At 45.0% G+C, this 25,317-nt stretch overlaps 1 protein-coding gene across 6 annotated transcripts in view; it reads left to right on the forward strand.

Moving 5' to 3' along the window:
- The window catches only part of rictora (RPTOR independent companion of MTOR, complex 2 a), a 231,604-nt gene that overhangs the window by 90,281 nt on the left and 116,006 nt on the right, over positions 1-25,317 (forward strand). For all 6 annotated transcript variants that reach the window (XM_070877306.1, XM_070877299.1, XM_070877318.1 and 3 more), the window contains 3 exons: positions 15,902-15,966; positions 16,581-16,712; positions 17,851-17,914. In XM_070877306.1, the coding sequence (XP_070733407.1) occupies positions 15,902-15,966; positions 16,581-16,712; positions 17,851-17,914 (261 nt within the window). The remainder of the gene's footprint in view (positions 1-15,901; positions 15,967-16,580; positions 16,713-17,850; positions 17,915-25,317) is intronic.

A 25,317-nucleotide genomic window follows, 5' to 3' on the forward strand; every position in this document is an offset into this window, starting at 1 on the left:
GCAGCATGGATTCATAAAGGGGAAATCATGTTTAACTAATTTACTGGAATTCTTTGAGGATATAACGAGCATGGTGGATAGAGGTGTACTGATGGGTGTGGTGTATTTAGATTTTCAAAAGGCATTCGATAAGGTGCCACACAAAAGGTTACTGCAGAAGATAAAGGTACGCGGAGTCAGTGGAAATGTATTAGCATGGATAGAGAATTGGCTGGCTAACAGAAAGCAGAGAGTCGGGATAAATGGATCCTTTTCGGGTTGGAAATCGGTGGTTAGTGGTGTGCCACAGGCATCGGTGCTGGGACCACAACTGTTTACAATATACATAGATGACCTAGAGGAGGGGACAGAGTGTAGTGCAACAAAATTTGCAGATGAGACAAAGATTAGTGGGAAAGCGGGTTGTGCAGAGGACTCGGAGGCTACAAGGAGATTTGGATAGGTTAAGCGAATGGGCTAAGGTTTGGCAGATGGAATACAATGTCGGAAATTGTGAGGTCATCCACCTTGGGGGGGGAAAAAAAACAGTAAAAGGGAATATTATTTGAATGGGGAGAAATTACACCATGCTGTGGTGCAGAGGGACCTGGGGGTCCTTGTGCATGAATCCCAAAAAGTTAGTTTGCAGGTGCAGCAGGTAATCAGGAAGACGAATAGAATGTTGGCCTTTGCGAGAGGGATGGAGTACAAAAGCAGGGAGGTCCTTCTGCAACTGCATAGGGTATTGGTGAGGCCGCACCTGGAGTACTGCGTGCAGTTTTGGTCACCTTACTTAAGGAAGGATATACTAGCTTTGGAGGGGGTACAGAGACGATTCACTGGGCTGATTCCGGAGATGAGGGGGTTACCTTATGATGATAGATTGAGTAGACTGGGTCTTTCCTCGTTGGAGTTCCGAAGGATGAGGGGTGATCTTATAGAAACGACAAGATAGAGGCAGAGAGGTTGTTTCTACTGGTCGGGGAGACTAGAACTAGGGGGCACAGCCTCAAAATACAGGGGAGCCAATTTAAAACCGAGTTGAGAAGGAATTTCTTCTCCCAGATAGTTGTGAATCTGTGGAATTCTCTGCCCAAGGAAGCAGTTGTGGCTAGCTCATTGAATGTATTCAAGTCACAGATAGATAAATTTTTAACCAATAAGGGAATTAAGGGTTATGGTGAGCGGGCGGGTAAGTGGAGCTGAGTCCAAGGCCAGATCAGCCATGATCTTGTTGAATGGCGGAGCAGGCTCGAGGGGCTAGATGGCCTACTCCTGTTCCTAATTCTTATGTTCTTATAAGTCATCAGAACAAATGTGACCGAGATGGAGAAGCCGGGAGAAAGGGATGCAACACAGGAAGCAGGGAGGTGAGATGTATAATCTAGGTAATTGTGAATGTCTGTGGAAAGCCCATTACCAGATTCTGAAACTGGAGTCCAGGAAGGGAGCGGAAGAATTGGAGGTCACCCAGTTAAAGGTGATTGGAGCTCCTCATCATCATCATCATCATAGTCAGTCCCTTGAAACCGAGGAAGACTTGCTTCCGCTCTGAAAGTGAGTTCTCAGATGGCTGTACAATCCAATGCGGGAATTACAGTCTTTGTCACAGGTGGGACAGACAGTGGTTGAAGGGTGGGTGGGGAGCCAGGTTTGCCGCACACTCCCTCCACTGTCTGCACTTGATTTCTGCATGCTCTTGGCAATGAGATTCGAGGTGCTCAGCGCCCTCCCGGATGCTCTTCCTCCATTTTGGGCGGTCTTGGGCCAGGGATTCCCAGGTGCCGGTGGGGATGTTGCACTTTATCAAGGAGGCTTTGAGGGTGCCCTTGAAACGTTTCCTCTGCCCACCTGGGGCTCGCTTGCCATGTAGGAGTTCTGAGTAGAGCGCTTGCTTCGGGAGCCTCGTGTCGGGCATGCGGACAATGTGACCTGGCCAACATCCACGGCGCGGCATTGGACAACGTGGACCATTTTCCATACCTCGGGAGCCTATTATCAGCAAGGGAAGGCATCGATGACGAGGTCCAACACCGCCTCCAGTGTGCCAGCGCAGCCTTCGGTCGCCTGAGGAAGAGAGTGTTTAAAGACCAGGACCTCAAATCTGGCACCAAGCTTATGGTCTACAGGGCAGTAGTGATACTCACCCTCCTATATGGCTCAGAGACATGGACCATATACAGCAGACATCTCAAAGCGCTGCTGAAGTACCATCAACATTGCCTCTGCAAGATCCTGCAAATCCACTGGGAGGATAGACGCACAAAGTCAGTGTTCTCGCTCAGGCCAACATCCCCAGCATCGAAACACTGACCACGCTCAATCAAAAGGTCACTGTTAGTTGTAAAGCACTTTAGGATGTCCTGAGGATGAGATGAGATGCTATTGGAAACATCAGATCAGTGTGAGAGCAGGGAGTGGTACAAACATTGTTGTCGGTGAAATAGAATGCTGAGTAGGATTGGAACATATTCTACAAAAAGACAAGCCTAGCCACATGGAAGGAGTGAGTGGAAGTGAGAACAATTGTTCAAGTTAGAACAAGTTTAGTCAAATGGAGATACAGGGGTATCTGACGATTCGGAAAGATAGGCAGGAAGGGAAGGGAGGTGGGGTAGCTCTGTTAATAAGGGATGATATCAGGGCAGTTGTGAGGGATGATATTGGCTCCAATGAACAAAATGTTGAATCATTGTGGGTGGAGATTAGAGATAGTAAGGGGGAAAAGTCACTGGTCGGCGTAGTTTATAGGCCCCCAAATAATAACTTCATGGTGGGGCGGGAAATAATCAAGGGAATAATGGAGGCATGTGAAAAAGGAACGGCAGTAGTTATGGGGAATTTTAACCTACATATCGATTGGTCAAATCAAATCGCAGGGGGTAGCCTGGAGGAGGAATTCATAGAATGCATACGGGATTGTTTCTTAGAACAGTATGTAACAGAGCCTACAAGGGAGCAAGCCATTTTGGATCTGGTCCTGTATAACGAGACAGGAAAAATAAACAATCTCCTCGTAAAAGATCCTCTCGGAACGAGTGATCACAATATAGTTGAATTTGTAATACAGATTGAGGATGAGGAAGTTGTGTCAGAAACGAGCGTACTATGCTTAAACAAAGGGGACTACAGTGGGATGAGGGCAGAGTTGGCTAAAGTAGACTGGAAACAAGGACTAAACGGTGGCACAATTGAGGAACAGTGGAGGACTTTTAAGGAGCTCTTTCATAATGCGCAACAAAAATATATTCCAGTGAAAAAGAAGGGCGGCAAGAGAAGAGATAACCAGCCGTGGATAACCAAGGAAATAAAGGAAAGTATCAAATCAAAGACCAATGCGTATAAGGTGGCCAAGGTTAGTGGGAAACTAGAGGATTGGGAAGATTTTAAGCAACAGCAAAGAATGACTAAAAAAAGCAATAAAGAAAGGGAAGATAGATTACGACGGTAAACTTGCGCAAAACATAAAAACAGATAGTAAAAGCTTTTACAGATATATAAAATGGAAAAGAGTGACTAAAATAAATGTTGGTCCCTTAGAAGATGAAAAGGGGGATTTAATAATGGGAAATGTGGAAATGGCTGAGACCTTAAACAATTATTTTGCTTCCGTCTTCACAGTGGAAGACACAAAAACCATGCCAAAAATTGCTGGTCATAGGAATGTGGGAAGGGAGGACCTTGAGATGATCACTATCACTAGGGAGGTAGTGCTGGACAGACTAATGGGATTGAAGGTAGACAAGTCCCCTGGTCCTGATGAAATGCATCCCAGGGTATTAAAAGAGATGGCGGAAGTTATAGCAGATGCATTTGTTATAATCTACCAAAATTCTCTGGACTCTGGGGAGGTACCAGCGGATTGGAGAGCAGCTAATGTAACACCTCTGTTTAAAAAAGGGGGCAGGCAAAAGGCAGATAACTATAGGCCGGTTAGTTTAACATCTGTAGTGGGGAAAATGCTTGAAACTATCATTAAGGAAGAAATAGCGGGACATCTGGATAGGAATAGTGCAATCAAGCAGACGCAGCATGGATTCATGAACGGGAAATCATGTTTAACTAACTTACTGGAATTCTTTGAGGATATAACGAGCATGGTGGATAGAGGTGTACCGATGGATGTGGTGTATTTAGATTTCCAAAAGGCATTCGATAAGGTGCCACACAAAAGGTTACTGCAGAAGATAAAGGTACGCGGAGTCAGAGGAAATGTATTAGCATGGATAGAGAATTGGCTGGCGAACAGAAAGCAGAGAGTCGGGATAAATGGGTCCTTTTCCGGTTGGAAATCAGTGGTTAGTGGTGTGCCACAGGGATCAGTGCTGGGACCACAACTGTTTACAATATACATAGATGACCTAGAGGAGGGGACAGAGTGTAGTGCAACAAAATTTGCAGATGACACTAAGATTAGTGGGAAAGCGGGTTGTGTAGAGGACTCAGCGGCTACAAGGAGATTTGGATAGGTTAAGCGAATGGGCTAAGGTTTGGCAGATGGAATACAATGTCGGAAAGTGTGAGGTCATCCACCTTGGGGGGAAAAAAAAACAGTAAAAGGGAATATTATTTGAATGGGGTGAAATTACAACATGCTGTGGTGCAGAGGGACCTGAGGGTCCTTTTGCATGAATCCCAAAAGGTTAGTTTGCAGGTGCAGCAGGTAATCAGGAAGGCAAATGGAATATTGGCCTTCATTGCGAAAGGGATGGAGTACAAAAGCAGGGAGGTGTTGCTGCAACTGTATAAGGTATTGGTAAGGCCGCACCTGGAGTACTGCGTGCAGTTTTGGTCACCTTACTTAAGGAAGGATATACTAGCTTTGGAAGGGGTACAGAGACGATTCACTAGGCTGATTCGAGAAATGAGGGGGTTACCTTATGATGATAGATTGAGTAGACTGGGTCTTTACTCCTTGGAGTTCAGAAGGATGAGGGGTGATCTTATAGAAACATTTAAAATCATGAAAGGGATAGACAAGATAGAGGCAGAGAGGTTGTTTACATTGGTGGGGGAGACTAGAACTCGGGGGCACAGCCTCAAAATACGGAGGAGCCAATATAAAACCGAGTTGAGAAAGAATTTCTTCTCCTAGAGGATTGTGAATCTGTGGAATTCTCTGCCCAAGGAAGCAGTTGAGGCTGGCTCATTGAATGTTTTCAAGTCAAAGATAGATAGATTTTTAAGCAATAAGGGAATTAAGGGTTACGGGCAGAGGGCGGGTAAGTGGAGCTAAGTCCACGACCAGATCAGCCATGATCTTATTGAATGGCGGAGCAGGCTCGAGGGCCTACTCCTGTTCCTAATTCTTATGTTCTTATGTTCTATGCTGGTGGATGGAGACTGGCTGCAACTCTGTTCATGTTTTTCCTCCTGTGAGTTTACGCTGTTGGTTTTCAATTGGATCATGGGTGGATCCCGAATATATTTTAGGTTGACCCAATATATTACTTGTATTTTTGTGCACAATTTAAAAATTGTTTTATCTAATAGCACTTCTTTCTTTTGGGTAGGTGCCACTGTCCTCCAGATGTTGTGAAAGGGGACGTCTTGATGTGTCTCAATACATGCAGTTGATCGCCACATAAATAGATTGAAAACCATTGGTTTACAATTACTAGCAACTGGGTTGAGATCGGTCAAAAGTTATTAGTTAATAGAGAAAGAGAAGAATTCATTTCAGTCTGTACTAGATTTGTACCCAGGACCCTGAGGCGAAAGAGCAGTGTTTAATGCACTACATCACCCATTGTTCTAAATGTTCAAAGAATTGATTTCATCTGAAGCACCACTATTAGAATTTAAATTTGGATAGGAATAATCCTTTTTCATACAATCATAGAATAGTATAGTATAGAATTTGTGCGGCTCTTTCGAAGAACAATCCAGTTAGTTCCATTCCTCCGCTCTTTCCCTATATCCCTGAATGTTTTTTCTCCAAGTATTTATCCAACTCCTTTTTGAAGACTACTATTGAATCCGCGTCCACCACCCTATCAGGCAGTGTATTCCAAATCCTAAACACTCGTTGCGTAAAATCAAGTTTTTCCTCATGTCGCCTCTGCTTTTTGCCAATCACCGTAAATCTGTGGCCTCTCGTTAGCGATCTTTCAGCCATCGGAAGCAGTTTTTCTTCATTTAAAAAAAAAGACAAGCCTTTTCCTATTAGCATTACTCGCTTTATCTCCCTTCAGTTGTGCGTTGTACGCCCTTGAGTAAACTCAGCAAACAGCAACTGTGAGTATTGACAAATTGCTCCTCTGGAAGAGATGAAGAAAGCCATTTCTTAGACCCATTGATCATTGCTGTTAAATTGGAAGGACTAGTGGAAGGACTAGTCTTACAATTAATATTGGAGGCTTGCTTTCTGATATGTAGTTGGGCTCTTGCATGAGTTGGTATTGAGGTTAGTGTTCAGTGTCAGCATTGTGCGTTATTGCACTGTGGTTGAGTTGGGCTCAATCTAATATCCTTGTTTCATTTATACTTCTGCTGAGCACGTTATCACAGAGACTCAAAAACTACCTTGGAGCAGTTGGGACTTGCCTTTTCTGATTACCTGTGTGAGGTGTCCTAGAATCTTGCATGATATGTCAGTGCCTTTCCTCTTCCTTCCTCTGCTCTGTCCAAATGTGACAGTTAATCATCGTAACGAGTTCTAAGAATAAACAAAATGCCGCCCAATGACTCAGTGGGCAAATGCGTATGTCAGTCAGGTCTGTACTGACTTAGCGCACCATCAAATATGCTGCTGATGCTTGCTGCCTAGGCTCACATGAAGAATGGCCACTTGGTGAGGTACCTGAAGAATGGACATAGCGAGCATCTGGCCATCTGTGGAACTGTACTCCAACATGAAAGTCTATCCAGGAGAGGAGAGACAAAAATTGAGGTAGGATAACTTGGTAAAGGCATTTTTTTTAAAAATTCGTTCATGGGATGTGGGCGTCGCTGGCAAGACCAGCATTAATTGCCCATGAGCCGCCGCCTTGAACCGCTGCAGTCAGTGTGGTGAAGGTACACTCAGTGCAGTTAGGGAGGAAGTTCTAGGATTTTGACCCAGTGACGATGAAGGAACAGCGATATACTTCGAAGTCATGATACTGTGTGACTCGGAGGGGAACGTGGAGGTGGTGCTCTTCCCATGCACCTGCTGCCCTTGTCCTTCTAGGTGGTAGAGGTCGCGGGTTTGGGAGGTGATGCTGAAGAAGTCTTGGAGAGTTGCTACAGTGCATCTTGTAGATGGAACACACTGAAGCCATAATGCGCCAGTGGTGGAGGGAGTGAATGTTGAAGGTGGTGGATGTGGTACCAATTAAGCGGGCTGCTTTGTTCTGGATGGTGTTGAGCTGCTTGAGTGTTGCTGGAGCTACACTCATCCAGGTAAGTGAAGAGTATTCCATCACACTCCTGACTTCTGCCTTTGTAGATGGTGGAAAGGCTTTGGAGAGTCAGGAGGTGAGACACTTGCCACAGAATACCCAGCCTCTGACCTGCTCTTGTGACCCGCAGGATGTTGATGGTGGAGGATTCGGCGATGGTAATGCCATTGAATGTCAAGGGGCAGTGGTTAGACTCTCGCTTGTTGGAGATGGTCATTGCTGGCACGTGTATGGCGTGAATGTTACTTGCCGCTTATCAGGCCAAGTCTGAATGATGATCAGATCTTGCTACATGTGGGCATGGATGGCTTCATTATCTGAGGAGTTGCGAATGGAACTGAACACTGTGCAGTCATCAGCGAACATCCATACTTCTGATCTTATGGAGGGAAGGTCAATGATGAAGCAGCTGAAGATGGTTGGGCCGAGGACACTGCCCTGAGGAACTCCTGCAGCAATGTCCTAGGGCTAGGGTGATTGACCTCCAACAACCACAACCATCTTTCTTTGTGCTAGAATTCAGCCAGTGGAGAGTTTTCCCCCTGATTCCCATTGACTTCAGTTTTACTAGGACTCTTTGATACCACACTCGGTCAAATATTGCCTTGATATCATGAGAAATTACACTCACCTCACCTCTGGAATTCAGCTCTTTTGTCCATGTTTGGACCAAGGTTGTAATGAGATCTGGAGCCGAGTGGTCCTTGCGGAACCCAAAATGGGCATTGGTGAGCAGGTTATTAGTGAGCAAGTGCCGCTTGATAACACTGTCGACGACACCATCCATCACTTTGCTGATGATTGAGAGTAGACTGATGGGGCGGCAATTGGCCGGATTGGATTTGTCCTGCTTTTAGTGGGTAGGACATACCTAGGTAGTTTTCCACATTGTCAGATAGATGCCAGTGTTGTAGCTGTACTGGAACAGCTTGGCTAGAGGCGCGGCCAGTTCTGGAGCACAAGTCTTCAACACGACAGCTGGGATGTTGTTTGGGCCCATAGCCTTTGCTGTATCCAGTGCAAGCAGACATTTTTTGATATTACGTGGAGTGAATCGAATTCGCAGAAGACTGGCTTCTGTGATGGTGGGGACGTCAGGAGTCGGCCAATATGGATCATCCATTCGGCACTTCTGACTGAAGATGGTTGCAAACGCTTCAGCCTTGTCTTTTGCAGTCGTGCTGGGAAACGCCATCATTGAGGATGGGGATATTCATGGCGCCTCCTCTACCAGCATTCACGACTGGATGTTGCAGAACTGCATTCCCTAGCCACCAACTCAATCCCTCTCCCTATCATCTGTCTGAGGCTGAACCAGACTGTTCGCAACCTCGGTGTCATATTTGATCCTTTAATCAGCTTCCGGCCACACATCCATGGCATAACTAAAACCGTCTATTTCCACCTGCATAACATTGCCCATCTCCATCCCTGCCTCAGCTCATCTGCTGCTGAAACCCTCATCCATGCCTTTGTTACTTCTAGACTTGACTACTCCAACGCACTCCTGGCTGGCTTCCCATATTCTACCCTACATAAACTTGAGGTCATCCAAAACTCGTGTTCTAACTCGCACCAAGTCCTGCTCACCCACCACCCCTGTGCTCGCTGAACTATGTTGGCTCCCGGTTAAGCAACCCTTCAATTTCAAAATTCTCATCCTTGTTTACAAATCCCTCCCTATTTCTGTAATTCCCTTCAGCCTCACAACCCAACCTCACGCTCCTCAAATTCTGCCCTCTTGAGCATCCCTGATTATAACTGTGCAATCTTTGGTGGCCATACCTTCAGCTGTCTGGGCCCTAAGCTCTGGAACTCCTTCCTTAAACCTCGACGCCTCTCTACCTCTCATTCCTCCTTTAAGAAGCTGCTTAAAACCTACCTCTTTTACCAAGCTTTTGGTCATCTGCCGTAATTTCTTCTTGTGTGGTTCGGTGTCAAATTTATCTGTTTTGTCTTCTAACACTCCTGTGAAGCGCCTTGGGACGTTTCACTATGTTAAACACAAGTTGTTGTTGTTGATCTGATCCGTTGGTTGTGGGATCGCTTAGTGCTGTCGCTAGCATGCTGTTTCCACTTTTTAGCATGCATGTAGTCCTGTGTTGCAGCTTTGCCCAGGTTGGCACCTCATTTTTAGGTACGCCTGGTGCTGCTCCTAACATGCTCTTCTACACTCTTCATTGAGCCAGGGTTGGTCCCCTGACTTGATGGTAATGATAGAGCAAGGGATATGCCCAGCCATGAGGTTACAGATTGTGGTGGAATACAATTCTGCTGCTGGGCCACAGCTCTTCATGGATGTTCAGTTTTGAGCTGCTGGGGATCTGTTTTGATTCTATCCCATTTAGCACGGTGGTAATTCCACACAACATGATGGAGAGTGTCTCCACAATGACTGTGCGGTGGTCACTGCTACCCCCATGCTCTCATGGACAGATGCATCTGTGAAAGGTTGTTTGGTTAGGATGAGGTCAAGTAAGTTTTACCCTCATGTTGGATCTCTCTCCACCTGTCACAGGACAAGTCTGGCAGCTATGTCCTACAGGGCTCGGTCAGTAGTGGTGCTACTGAGCCACTCTTGGTGATGGACATTCAAGTTCCCCACCCACAGTACATTCTGTGCCCTTGCTACCCTCTGCTTCTTCCAAGTGATGTTCAACATCATCGGCTGAGGGAGGATGGTAGGTGACAATCAACAGGAGGTTTCCTTGCCCATGCTTGACTTGAAGCCATGAGACTTCATGGGGTCTGGAGTCAATGTTGAAGACTCCCAGGGCCACTCCCTCCCGACTGTATACCACTCTGCCGCCACCCTTGGTGGGTCTATACTGCCGATGGGACAGAACATACCCAGGGATGGTGATGGGGGAGTCTGGGACATTGGCTGAAAGGTATGATTCTGTGATTGAGTCAGGCTGTTGCTTGACTACTCTGTGACAGTTCTCCCAATTTTGGTACAAGTCCCCAGATGTTGGTGAGGAGGACTTTGCAGGGTTGGGTGTGCTGTTGTGTCTGTAGCCATTGCAGAGGTCAATGCCAGGTGGTCCATCCCGGTTTTATTCTTATTGTTTCTTGTAGCGTTTTTTTTTACAACTGAGTGTCACTCTGGGCCATTTTAGAGGGCAGTTAAGAGTCAACCACATTTCTGTGGGTCTGGAGTCCTATATAGACCAGACCAGGTAAGGACGGCAGATTTCCTTCCCTAAAGGACATTCGTGAACTAGGTGGGTTTTTAGGACAATCCGCTAGTCTCATGGTCACCATTACTGATACTAGCTTTTTAAGAAAATTCCAGATTTAAAAAAAAATTTAATTACATGAATAATAATGTGGATTTTGTATAATTAGATGCTGTAATGGGAAGACACTAGGTTGGTATGGATTAAATAGGCTATGGTATGCTGTAGTAGTTGTGTTACTGAACTAATAGAGGCCTGAACTAATAGTTCTAGAGAAGATGAGTTCAAATACTACCATGGCTGTTCGAGAATTTAAATTCCAATTTTTAAAAAAATCTGGAAATAAATAACTCCTATCAATAAGTGACCATGAAGCTGTCGGATTGTTGTAACCACTTCACTAAAGACCTTGCCTGGTGTGGGCTCAGTCCCACACCAACGTGGTTGACTGTTAACTGCCCTCTAAAGTTGACTTTTAACTGCCCTCTAAAATTGCCTGGTAAGCCGCTCAGTTGTATCAAATCAGTACCACGGTTCAAGAAGGCAGCCCTTGGGGAAACTAGAGAAGGGCAATAAATGCTATCCTTGCCAGTGATAGCCACATCCCAAGATGGGAAAAAAGTAGAGCAAATGGGCTAAATGGCCACCTTCATCCCAACCGACCTTTGTGGCGAAGGAGCGGGGCGGGGCGGGGGGGCGGTGACCCATAGTCCTCAGATTCAAAAGTCTAATTGGGAGGCAGGATTTCAGATCTGTTCAGTTCCATCCCTCGTGTAACACAAAAATGCTCCCTAAAACTACAATTATCGTCACTGGAGCAAGGCAATGTTTCTTTAATCATATTCACAGCTGGAGCCTATAGATCAGTGGTACTTTGTTTGCCAGCTTGGTGACTCTCTGCTTCATAGGCATCTAGGTCTCTGTTCAAGATATTACTTGAGCTTGGATCTAGTTCTGTTCCCACTCCTTTTTTTCTTCTCTAGCAAAATAAATCCAGGGAATGTTATTAGGAGGCAGGATTATCCCAGCCTCCATGAAGCTAGTGAAAATACCTTTAATTGGAAGATGTGGATGAGCAGAGACCGAAGGGTTCAAATACATAATTTCCTGAAAGTGCAAGTGTAGGTAGATAAAGCCATAAAAAGGCCAACAGTACTTTGGGATTTGTATGTAGGGGCATAGAGTACAAGAATCATAGAATAGTACAGCACAGAAGGAGGCCATTCAGCCTACTGAGTCTCTTTCGAAGAGCAATCAGTTAGTCCCACTCCCTCGCTCTTTCCCCATATTCCTACAATGTTTTCTCCTTCAATTTTTTTATCCAAGTCCCTTTTGAATCTACTATTGAATCTGTATCAACCACACTATCAGGCAGTGCATTCCAAATCCTAACTACTCGTCCTCAGCTTCCTACACTTAATGAATCCTAATGCAAGCTCAAGGAACAGCACCTGATCTTTCGTTTAGGCACTTTACAGTCTTCTGGACTCGACATCGAGTTCAACAATTTCAGATAACGTCTGACCATTTCTGGCTCCCCCCCCCCCCCCCCCACCGCCATCTTATTTTTTTTTCCTCTCTGTCTCCAATGGCAGCTGGTTATTATTCCGCCATTCACACCCTATCTAGACTAACCATTTTTTAGCTCCTCCCATTACTATTTCAATTCGGTCCATCATCCCATTTGTGTCTCTCGTCTCTCTTGTGTTCCACCCTAGCCCTCCCTTTTGGTTTTTTTCTTCCCCCAACTCTCCTCTTAGCCTTCTCTACTCCAAGGAGAACATCCCAGCTTCTCCAGTCTATCCACATAACTATAATCCCTCATCCCTGGAACCATTCTAGTAACTATCTGCTATACCCCCTCATAAGCCTTCATGTCCTTCCTAAAGTGTGGTGCCCAGAATTGGATACAATATTCCTGCTGGGGCCGAACTAGTATTTTATATACGTTTAGCAGAACTTTCTGGATTTTGTACTCTATGCCTTTATTTATAAAGCCCAGGAATCCCATATGCTTTAACTGATTTGTTAACCTGTTCTGCCACCTTCAAAGTTTTGTGCACGTGCATTCCCAGGTGTCTGTTCTTGCACCCCCTTTAAAATCGTACCATTTAATATGTATAATATATCTCACATTTTGGTAAGAAAAATGATCATCTCACGCGTTGAATTTCATCTGCCATTTGTCCGCCCATTTCACCGGCCTATCTTCTTGAAGTCTATTACTAACTTCCTCACTGTTTACCAGACTTCCAAGTTTTGTGACATATTTTCAAATTTCAAAATTGTATCTGTATCCCCAAGTCATTAATGCATATCACAAACAGCAGTAGTCCTAGTACTGAACCTTGGGGTACGCCACTGTATACCTCCCTCCAGTTTGAAAAACAGCCATTCACCACAACTTTGTGTAACCGATTTTCTATCCGTGCTTTTAGCTCTTGGGTTTCAATTTTGCTACCGAGCCTAATATGTAGTACTTTATCAAATGGCTTTTGAAAGTCCATATACACAAATCAACTACGCTGCCCTCATCTACCTTCTCTGTTACCTCATCAAAAAACTCAAATCAAGTTAGTGAACCACGATTTGTCCTTAACAAATCCGTGCTGGCTCTCGATTAGTCCATACTTGCCAAGTGGCTATTAATGTTCTCCCGGATTAATGTTTCTGAAAGCTACCCAACACCCACATTAAACTGACTGGACTGTAATTGCTAGGTTTATCCTTCTCCCCGTTTTTTGAATAAGCGTGTAACATTTGCAAGCCTCCTCTCCTCTGGCACCAGCCCTGTATCTAAGGAGGATTGGAAGATTGTGGCCATCACCTCCTGCAATTTCTACAAAAGCAAAATACTGCGGATGCTGGAATTTGAAACAAAAATAGAAAATGCTGGAAATTTCAGCAGGTCAGGCAGCATCTGTGGAGAGGAAGCAGAGTTAATGTTTCGGGTCGATGGTTCTTCGTCAGAGCTGGCGAATGTTCGAAATGAACAAATTCTTAAGGAATAGTGAAAGGGGGAGAGGAGGAAAGAACAAAAGGGAAGGTCTGAGATAGGGTGGAAGACAGGAGAGATTAGAGAGACAAAAAGGATGATGGGCCGACTTGAGATGGTAATAGCAGAAGTTCGAAAAAGATTTGTTTCGACCCTTATTTCTCTCAGTAACTTAAGATGCATTTTATCTGGACTGGGTGACTTATCCACTTTAATTATCGCCAGCCTTTCCAGTACCTCCTCTTTATCTATTTTTATCTTATCCAGTATCCCAGCAGCCTCCTCGTTGACCATAGCTTTAGCAAAGTCCTCTTCCTTGGTAAACACCAATGCAAAGTCTCTCAGTATCTCAGCCAGGTCTTCTACCTCCACCAGTAGTTCTCCATTCTGGTCCCCAATCGGCCCCACCGCTCCTCTAACAATCCTTTAACTGTTAATGAGCCGGAAATTGCAGCCTCGCCGGGTGCGTACGATGAATGCATGCATCCGGAGAGGCCTCACAAACGCCGGTTCTTGGCGTGCGATGCACACGCGCCGAGAACCAGCTTTTGCGATCTGTCAAAATTTTGACAGATGGCATGCATACCCGGAAGAAGGACATTTGTACGCAGAGATTTGGGCTATTTGCCCAACTCTTGCCCAGCGAATGTCTTTCAAACTCTTACGCCTGGTAAAAGCAGTGCAAGAGTTTTAAAACATAGAAAAATTAAATGTTATTACTTATTTTTATATATATAAACCTTGTTTATGAAGGTAAGTTTATTTTAACACTTAACATTTTTTCTTAATTTCAAAAAAATACATTTTTTGCCAAAACATTTAATTTAATACAGTTTCTATTAATTTTTTAAAAAATGAAGTGTTTTTTAATTTATGTCTGTGTTTTATTTGATTTTAGGAGTATTCTCATTGATAGTATTGGGAGCGCCGAGCTTGCATTACTATGAATGAGAATACTACATTGTGATTGGTGGTCCAGGCCCACGTGATCCCAGGATACACGTACGCTCCTGGAAGACATGTTCCCATTCACTGGACTGTGCAGCTAGACTTCAACTAGGCCTCAGAGCACAATCCTACATTCCTCCAGGACCACCAGGTCCGCCCGCAATTTGTGGACCAATAACTCTTTAATCTATTCTCGTACTATCTCTTTGCCCCTCTTATTTTCTTTTTTACTTCCCCTCTGAACTTTCTATATACAATCTGATTCTCCCTTGTATTATCAACCTGACATCCATCGTACACCCCCTTTTTCCTCCATCATCCAGAGAGCTCTGGCTTTGGTTGCCCTCCCTTTTCCCCCTCATGGGGAATGTACCTCGACTGTACCCAAGCCATCTCCTCTTTACAGGCCGCCCATTTTTGCCTGCCACTCTTTGACTTCAATTTATCTTTGTTAGCTGGCAATCTATTTTTGTACTGTCTCTTTTCCCCTCTTATTTCCTTTTTCACTTCTGCTCTGTACTTTTTATATTCAGCCTGATTCTCCCTTGAGCTGACATCCATCTTCTGCTTCATCCTACTTTCTAACTCCAGAGTAAAGAAATAGTAAATTTGTACAAGACAATGGTTGAGCTGCAGTTAAGAATATTGTATGCTGTTTTGAACACCCCATTATCAAAAGAATATTAAAACCACAGAGAGGGTATAGTGTAGATTCACCAGGATGAAACTAGGGATGGAAAACTATAATTGAGAGGTTGAGTACCAGGTCAATTTTCAAGAGGAAATGTAATGGAGGTTTTTTAAAAAAAAATGAAGGACTTTGATGGAGTGAATAGGGAACGATTTCCTCTTATTGTAAGGTCAGTGTGGAGGCGTCGTCAATTTCAAATTTCAAATTATCACTGACAATGGAAGAAGAGAGGTTAGGAGAATTTCTTTATGCAGAGTTGTTGTAGCATGGAATGTTTTGCACGGGCTAGTTGAAACAGAGACCGAGGCATATTTTAAGGGAAAATTAGATAAATATTTAAAGCACAAAAAGATACAGGCATATGGGGAGAAAACGGAGCAGTGGGATTTGTTTTGGATTGCTTTAGCACACACAATAGGTCATATAGCTGCCTATGGTGCAAACTTCTCTGGTTCAATCAACTGAAGCTGTTGTAATATTACTGTAGAACCATTCGTTTTTTTCTCTCTCTCTTCCTGTGTTTGGCCTCCACTTGGCAATTGCCCAGCGCGGCATGATTGAAATCAGGAACTCACTGTGTGAGAAGTCACAGTGTAGACTTGTCCCATTCTGCCATGCTGCATCATTCTGTTTGGGATAGTAGACACAAAGTTAGTAACACTGTTTAGGCTTTGATACTGTGGCTAAACTTGCATTAAACATGGTCTATCTCTCTCTTCCTCCACAGTTACTCTGTAATGTTGGCCACTGTGAAGAGAAACTAGGGTTTACTTATGAAGAAATTATTATATGGTAAGTACAGCAAAGAACTGGAATTTGTGACTGATGTGTGAAAGCACATGACCACTGACTGTCACTGCGGAGGTTATTGGCATTGGCCTGGTTCAGAGGCTTTCCTCTCCTGAGCAGTGTGGATCTTTGCCTGACATGTTTGCCTTCTGAGCAACAATTACTGCCTCTGAGTCGGATAGTCATTGGGTTCAAGTCCCGCTCCAGGACTTAAGCACATAATCTAATCTGACATTTCCGTGCAGTACTGAGGGCGCGCAGCACTGTCTGATGTGCTGTCTTTTGGACAAAATATTAAACTGAGACCCTATCTATTTGTTCAGGTGAACATAAAATGCACTATTTAAAGAAGACATAAAGCATTCTCTTGGTATTATGGCCAATATTTATTCCTCGATCAGCATCGCCAAAAACAGATTATGTGGTCAGTTGTCCCATTCGCTGTTCATGGCACCTTGCTATATGTGAATTGGTTGCTGCATTGGCCTTCAAAATAACAATAACACATTTCAAAATTAATTCATTTGGCTGTGAAGTGTTCTGAGATGTGCTGAAGGTACTGTATAACTGTATGTTCTTTCTCCCATAATAAACATTTCCTCTTACTCTTAACACAGTTTGCGATTAGCGTTATTAAATGAAGCTAAAGAGGTGCGTGCAGCTGGTCTCCGTGCCCTCCGGTATCTCATCCAAGACACCAGTATTCTTCAGAAGGTGCTGAGACTACGTGTGGATTATTTAATAGCTAGGTTAGTATGTGTTCCTCTTTGATTCTTTCAATTGCGTGATGTTTCATTAAAACTATGTAACACTCAATTGCTCAGTTGGTAAATGCACTGCCTTGGATGGAACTTGCAGAGATGTGAGCAGTTTGTTTTTGTGAACTCGCACCTCCAAAGAGCTGGGCTGAGACTGCAACAGACTTGTTTCACTTGCACCCTTGCTGCTGGCAGGGAGATTTCCACCCTGTCAGTCTAAAGCTATTTTTCTATTGGTCCTATGCAGTGGTTCTCAAACTGGGGTCTGTAGATACTTTCCAGGGAGTCTGCGACCAGAAGTAATTTCAAGCCTGCTCCTCTTTCGAAAACTGACACTGATTCAGTTCTTGCAAATTATTCTCAATGGCTGGGTCTATCTCCTCACAGAGGCCCACAGCTCACCATGTCCTCGCTGCTCTTTTAACCACTGTAGACTGTTTACAAAATAAAAACACTTACAGTTGATCTGTGATTGTTTATGGTGCTGGGCTCTCAACAGAGACACGTGGATCTTGCCCTTGGCTAGCACACACAGCATGACTTGGTTTTTCACTTTGTTTTCTGACCGTTGAGCAGAATGTCCTGTGTCGGTGAAGTGCTGGATCTAAGGGAGGAGAAAAAGATTGGGTGCCTGTCCCGCGATTTACATGTACGGGCATAAGCTGGTTCTAAATGATTTGGAACTGGTGCTAATCTGCCAGAATGATAAGTATCCTAATAGCACTTAAAATCCCTTGGTCAGTCTGATTGCATAATTATTCACAGAGCCAGGTGACAATTCAGGTGGGTGAAGGAAAACTTGTGTACAGCTGAAATTTGAAAGGATGGGGGCAATTTAAAGGACGTGTTACAAATCAGGTGAGAAATATTCTGAAAGTCAAAAGAATCAGGCATCTCAATTCAAGGCTGCAGTAAGGGATTGAGAAGTGACAAGCAAAGTGGCTGATCAGACTGGCTCCCCTTGCTGCCAGTAGAAAGATCTTTGTCTCTATTGGTGCCATGTGCAGCCAAAGTCTAGTCATCAAAGGTACAAATCTACTTCCAGTGTAGTAATATACAGTGAGACACCACTCCAGTGTAGTAATACAGTACATGACTGAACACACTCTTTGTAATCTACTTTCTCCAGGTGTATAGACATACAGCAGAGTAACGAGGTGGAGCGGACACAAGCACTTCGATTCGTTCGAAAGGTAAACTCGCCATAACACTTTAATGCAGGATCTGCAAATATAGTACTGCATGAAATCCCTTTCAAGAAGCTGGAGGGAGAGTTGTATGAATAATAAGCTATGCCAATATCAATACTATAGTCTGGAAAATTCCCTTCCACGTTTCCGTCTCCTCGATTAACCTCGACACAGGAACAGCCATCTGGATAAGCAGGAGAGTGTATGCTTTTCTTTCCACGCAACTCAACATTCCTCTCGGATGATTTTGATTTTAATCGCTATCCACTCGGGTTAGATGCAGAGCTAGGCAGGTTAGTGTAGAAGAACTTTTACTCTGTATCTAACCTGTGCTGAACCTGTCCTGGGAGTGTTTGATGGGACAGTGTAGATGAAGCTTTACTCTATCTAACCCCGTGCTGTACCTGCCCTGGGAGTGTTTGATGGGACAGTGTAGAGGGAGCTTTACTCTGTATCTAACCCGTGCTGTACCTGCCCTGGGAGTGTTTGATGGGACAGTATAGATGGAGCTTTACTCTGTATCTAACCCCGTGCTGTACCTGCCCTGGGAGTGTTTGATGGGACAGTGTGGAGGGAACTTTACTCTGTATCTAACCCGTGCTATACCTGCCCTGGGAGTGTTTGATGGGACAGTGTAGATGGAGCTTTACTCTGTATCTAACCCCGTGCTGTACCTGTCCTGGGAGTGTTTGATGGGACAGTGTAGAGGGAGCTTTACTCTGTATCTAACCCCGTGCTGTGCCTGCCCTGGGAGTGTTTGATGGGACAGTATAGATGGAGCTTTATTCTGTATCTAACCCCGTGCTGTACCTGCCCTGGGAGTGTTTGATGGGACCGTGTAGAGGGAGCTTTACTCTCTATCTAACCCGTACTGTACCTGCCCTGGGAGTGTTTGATGGGACAGTGTGGAGGGAGCTTTATTCTGTATCTAACCTGTGCTGTACCTTACCAGAGAGTGCCTTGGAAAAATGTTTAAAACTGCACTTAAATATTAGTACAGAAAAAATGATATGAACATTAAAAAGTTCCAAAAATCAACAAACCCGATCTTTATGATGTATGAATTCCACCTACTAGCTTCCTTCCCATATCCTTCAATCGCTTTTCTCTCCAGGAATACCTCTCATTGCCTCTTGCATCCCTTGTTACTGTCCATTTCATAAGAACATAAGAAATAGGAGCAGGAGTAGACCATTTGGCTCCTCGAGCCTGCTACACCATTTAATATGACCATGGCTGATCTGAATGTTCTTCCCTGGTAACATATTGTACTTGATTACCCTTTGGGTGAAAAATATTCCCCCATCTTATTCCTAAATTCCTCTTTCTTCGCAAGTGTTCAAAGCGCTTGAGCTCGTCACCACAGTGAAGAATTTCCTTTGAATAGCTTCCAATTGTCAATTCCTTTCATATTGCTCAAGACTTCAATCAGATCTGCTCCATCTATTTTACAAAGAAACCAGATTAGAATTTCCTTAAACTTTCCTCAGATCTAAAATTCCTGATACCAAAAATCATCATCGATGTAGTTTTTGCTCATGTCTGTTTTGGTAAAAAGCTAGATTGGGAGCTCAAAGTTTGGAGATGGGAGGTGAAAGAGGAAGAGAGCAGATTCATTCTGTTGTTTTGTGCAAAGTTTGTCTGCAGCTGAAGAATTTCTCATTTCTGGTGAGTGGGAGGAGAGTTGTGGGAGTGATTGAAATGCATGGATAGATGTTGTAGTCATGCTGCCCTCCCACATCCCCCATCATAGGCAGTCCCTCGAAACGAGGGTGACTTGCTTCCACACCAAAAAGGGATGAGTTCACAGGACCTAATATTCCAGATCCCGAACTACACCTTGAAGGGTGGAAGATGCCTGTGCGTGGATTTTTAAAAAAATGTGGTGGCTGTTGCACACCAGCCACCACGCGGGCTTGACAGAGCTGGTCTTGGTCCAATGGCAAGGATTAACCAAGACGACTAGAGACCAGCTCTGCTGCACGGACCTAGTGCGCACACATGTCACATGCTGCCCCTGGGCCCTTGCCTCTTCTGGGCCCCGAACTCACGCTTCTCCTGCGCCCCGATCACATCCCTCTACCAACTCTTGCCGCTCCTTCGCCCCAACCTCGCTGCTCCTGCTGTACCTGCCCGTACTGCAATCAGCGACCTGGATTTGGGCGGCGTCAAATCCAGTTGTCCTCTTTGTAGCCGTCGCTCTCCTGCAGCAGCACACGTTGCTCCCTGCAGTGGTATGCCACTGCACACATGCCAAGCTCTCCCACAGGGCTTGGCCTATCTCTCACTTATATACCGCTTTAATAATTTCACCAACTTGCCCAGATTTTTGTAATGGGAGTTTTTTTCCAGGTAGTTCTCTCCCACTCTTGTGTCTCATGGTCTCGCTCTCTTATTACTATTAGGTTGGAAATTGACCTGTACAATAATTCTGTCCTATCAAAACTGAGCAGTTCATTTTATGCCGTTTCTGGCGCTCAAATTTAATTTTAATAAAGATTGAATCAATTTTCCCCCTAAGGTGCATGGGGGCACCGATCGTGCGGTCTTCCGCAGACCGCTTACAAATGCTACCGCTGGAAGAGATACCGTACAGGCAGCGAACATGCAGTAAATTTAAAGGTCTCGCGCAGGGGGGGGAAAAAAAGAGGGATCATTGGATTGAATATAGCCTCTCTTCCCTACCCACCCAATTCGGGTGCACATGCTGAGTGGATGGGCCCCCACGTCTACACCCATTCACTTTTTCATCGACCCCACAATCCTCAGGGGGTATCTCACTAAACTGCCACTCCCAAGATGCTGCATCACAAAGTGATGGGCCATACCTCCAATTTACTTAATGCTGAACTGTGGATTTTGAATGTGTGGATGTGCCACCTGGCATAGGACCGTCAATCTTCCAGGAAGCTTCCAGAGCAGAGATAGTTGTAATGGCCCCAAGTTTCGACATGATTTGCTCCTGATTTTTAGGAGCAACTGGTGTAGAACGGAGTATCTTAGAAATCGGAATTCTTGCCATTTAATTTGCTCCAGTTCTAGTCAGTTAGAACAGTTTCAATTTTTTTTTCAAAAGGGGGCGTGTCCGGCCACTTACGCCTGTTTTCAAAGTTTCATCAGTGAAAACTTACTCCAAACTAACTTAGAATGGAGTAAGTGAAGATTTTTGTACGCTCGAAAAAACCCTGTCTACACTTTAGAAAATCAGGCGCAGGGAATGGGGGGTGGGGAGGGGCGGTTTAAAGGGAAGTTTACAAACATTAAACACTTCAGTTTTACAAATAAAGAACCATCATCAATAATAAATGATAAACACATCAATAAATCAACCAATAAATCAATCAAAAAAATAATAAGAAATAATTTTTTTTTTAAATCAATAAATAAAACATTTTCTACTTACCGACTGCAGCACCGGGCGCCCTCCAACAGCATGCTGGGATGCCCCCCCCCCCCCCCCCCCCCAGTGTGTCTCTGACAGTGTCTCTATCTCTCTGTCTGTCTGTGTCTCTCATTCTCTGTCTGTCAGTGTCTGTGTTTCTGACACTGAGGGGGGGAGAAGGGGGAGGGGGGGGGGGGAAAGGAGATAAGGGAGGGGGGGGGGGAGGAGAAGGGGAGGGGGAGGCTGAACGGGCCAGGCCCGAGATTTCTGGCAGGGCCCGTCCCCAGCACCAGATTTACAGATAGGTGGCGTTGCGTCGGGTCGGGGGGAGCGGGGGGTTGGTGGGAGAGAGTTCGGGTCGGGGGAAGGGAGGGAGAGGGAGGTCAGGTCGGATCCAGTCCGGGGGCGGGGGAAGCTGGAGTCGGGGGAGGGGGAGGGAGGGGGGGAGCGGGAGTCGGGTCATGGTCGGGTCCGGTCCGAGGGAGGAGGAGTGGGGTCGGGTCCTGTCCAGGGGCGGGGGAGTGGGGGGGGAGCGGGAGTCGGGTCCGGTCCGGTGGTGGGGGGAGTCGGGTCGGGAGGAAGCAGGAGCTGGCCGTGGGAGGAGCCTTATTCACGCAGCCCCAGTGAGGCCATTCGGCCCCTCCCACACAGTAGCTCGCATGTGCAGAGGTCCCGGCATTGTTTTCAGCGCAGGGACCTGGCTCCGTCCCCTACTGCTCGTGCTGCGCTGCACCGAGCTTCAGAATCTGGAAGGTTTTTTTAGGCGCACTTTGTGGCGCGAAAAACGGGCGTCCAGGTCAGGACTGCATCGTTCTCGGCGCGGCTCGAAACTTGGGCCCATTAAAACTGCAAATCCAATAGGTCTTGTACAGCACTTGCATTTACTTTATGGATGTTTTGCTAGCCCCACTTCCAATTGGGATTCCTTAGACAAGAGCGAGAGAGAGAAACTCCCTTCAAACACTCAAAACGGTATGGATTCATAGAAACATAGAAATTAGGTGCAGGAGCAGGCCATTCGGCGCTTCAAGCCTGCACCGCCATTCAATAAGATCATGGCTGATCATTCAACTTCAGTACCCCTTTCCTGCTTTCTCCCCATGCCCCTTGATCCCTTTGGCCGTAAGGGCCATATCTAACTCCCTTTTGGATATATCTAACGAACTGGCCTCAACAACTTTCTGCGGTAGAGAATTCCACAGGTTAACCACTCTGAGTGAAGAAGTTTGTCTACATCTCGGTCCTAAATGGCTTACCCCTTATTCTTAGACTGTGACCCCTGGTTCTGGAACTCCCCAGCAACGGGAACATTCTTCCTGCCTCTAACCTGTCCAATCCCGTCAGAATTTTATATGTTTCTATAAGATCCCCTCTCAATCTTCTAAACTCCAGTGGATACAAGCCCAGTTGATCGAGTCTCTCCTCATATGTCAGTCCTGCCATCCCAGGAATCAGTCTGGTGAACCTTCGCTGTACTTCGTCAAAAACAAGAACGTCCTTCCTCAGATTAGGAGACCAAAACTGAACACACTATTCCAGGTGTGGCCTCACCAAGGCTCTCTACAACTGTAGTAAGACCTCCCTGCTCCTATACTCAAATCCTCTAGCTATGAAGGCCAACATGCCATTTGCCGCGGTCACCGCCTGCTGTACCTGCATGCCAACCTTCAATGACTGATGTACCATGACACCCAGGTCTCGTTGCACCTCTCCTTTTACTAATCTGTCACCAGTCAGATAATCTGTCTTCCTGTTTTTGCCACCAAAGTAGATAACCTCACATTTATCCACATTATACTGCATCTGCCATGCATTTCCCCACTCACCTAACCTGTCCAAGTCACCCTGCAGCCTCTTAGCAACCTCCTCACAGCTCACACCGCCACCCAGCTTAGTGTCATCTGCAAACTTGGAGATATTACTCTCAATTCCTTCATCTAAATCATTGATGTATATTGTAAAGAGCTGGGGTCCCAGCACTGAACCCTGCGGCACCCCACTAGTCACTGCCTGCCATTCTGAAAAGGACCCGTTTATTCCGACTCTCTGCTTCCTGTCCGCCAACCAGTTCTTTATCCACGTCAATACATTACCCCCAATACCACGTGCTTTAATTTTGCACACTAATCTCTTGTGTGGGACCTTGTCAAAAGCCTTTTGAAAGTCCAAATACACCACATCCACTGGTTCTCCCTTGTCCACTCTATTAGTTACATCCTCAAAAAATTCTAGATTATTTGTCAAGCATGATTTCCCTTTCATACATTCATGCTGACTTGGACCAACCCTGTCACTGCTTTCCAAATGCACTGCTATTTCATCTTTAATAATTGATTCCAACATTTTCCCCACCACTGATGTCAGGCTAACCAGTCTATAATTCCCTGTTTTCTCTCTCCCTCCTTTTTTAAAAAGTGGTGTTACATTAGCTATCCTCCAGTCCATAGGAACTGATCCAGAGTCAATAGAATGTTGGAAAATGATCACCAATGCATCCACTATTTCTAGGGCCACTTCCATAAGTACTCTGGGATGCAGACTATCAGGCCCCGTGGATTTATGGGCCTTCAATCCCATCAATTTCCCTAACATAATTTCCTGACTAATAAGGATTTCCTTCAGTTCCTCCTTTTTGCTAGATTCTCGAACCCTTAGTATTTCCAGAAGGTTATTTGTGTCTTTCTTAGTGAAGACAGAACCAAAGTTTTTGTTCAATTGGTCTGCCATTTCTTTGTTCCCCATTATAAATTCACCTGATTCTGACTGCAAAGGACCTACGTTGGTCTTCACTAATCTTTTTATCTTATATCTATAGAAGCTTTTGCAGTTAGTTTTTATGTTCCCTGCAAGCTTCCTCTCATACTCTATTTTCCCCCTCTTAATTAGACCCTTTGTCCTCTGTTGAATTCTAAATTTCTCCCATATCTCAGGTTTGCTGCTTTTTCTGGCCAATGTATATGCCTCTTCCTTGGATTTAACACTATCCCTAATTTCCCTTGTTAGCCATGGTTGAGCTACCTTCCCCATTTTATTTTTACTCCAGACAGGGATGTACAATTGTTGAAGTTCATCCATGTAATCGATAGAGTAAAGCTCTATCTGCCCTGTCCATGATTTTGAATCATAGAAGTTTACACCATAAAGGAATATTCAGTCCATCGTGTCTGAACCAGCTGTTTACTAGGACATTCCAAAATTAATTGTAGTGCCCTGCTGTCTCGCCTAGCCGTACCTCTTCCCCTGTTTTAAATATTTATCTGCTCTTTATCTACGAGTGTCAACTGTGGCTTTGTGGGTAGCATTCTCACCTGTGAGTCAGAAAGTTGTGGGTTCAAGTCTCACTCCTGAGACTTGAACACACAAATCTAGGCTGACACTCCAGTGCAGTGCTGAGGTAGCGCTGCACTGTTGGAGGTGTCGTCTTTTGGATGAGGCATTAAACCAAGATTCCGTCTGCCCTCGTAGCTGGACTTAAAAGATCCCATGGCACTATTTCGAAGGAGAGCAGGGGAGTTATCCCCAGTGGTGTTCCTGGCCAATATTTATCCCTCAATCAGCATCACTAAAACAGGTGATCAGTTCATTGCTCTTTCTGGGAGCTTGCTGTGTGCAATTTGGCTGCCGTGTTTCCTATATTATAACGATGATTACACTTCAAAAGTACTTAATTGGCTGTAAAGTGCTGAGAGACATCCGGTGGTCGTGAAAAGTGCTGTATAAATGCAAATCTTTTTCCTAAAAATATGCAATGGATCCTGTCTTCATGCTCCAACAACTGTGTGTAAAGAAACTTCTAACCTCTTCCTCCATTGACAGTTTTAAACTAATGACTTTAGCCTGTACAGCAGCAATCTGATGCAACTATTTCTTCTACCAGCTATCCTTATGGCATCTGTGAGCCAGATGTAGAACCCGTGCTGGATGTTTAGGTGCAGGTTGATCTGTGGAATCGCTCTCTCGTAAAGCTGACTTGATGAGGCTGTGTAAGAGGCAGTGAACTCCTCCTTCAATTTGTATGTGATGG

This window comes from Pristiophorus japonicus, chromosome 1 (genome assembly GCF_044704955.1).
Source record: "Pristiophorus japonicus isolate sPriJap1 chromosome 1, sPriJap1.hap1, whole genome shotgun sequence".
Classification (NCBI taxonomy): Eukaryota; Metazoa; Chordata; class Chondrichthyes; family Pristiophoridae; genus Pristiophorus; species Pristiophorus japonicus.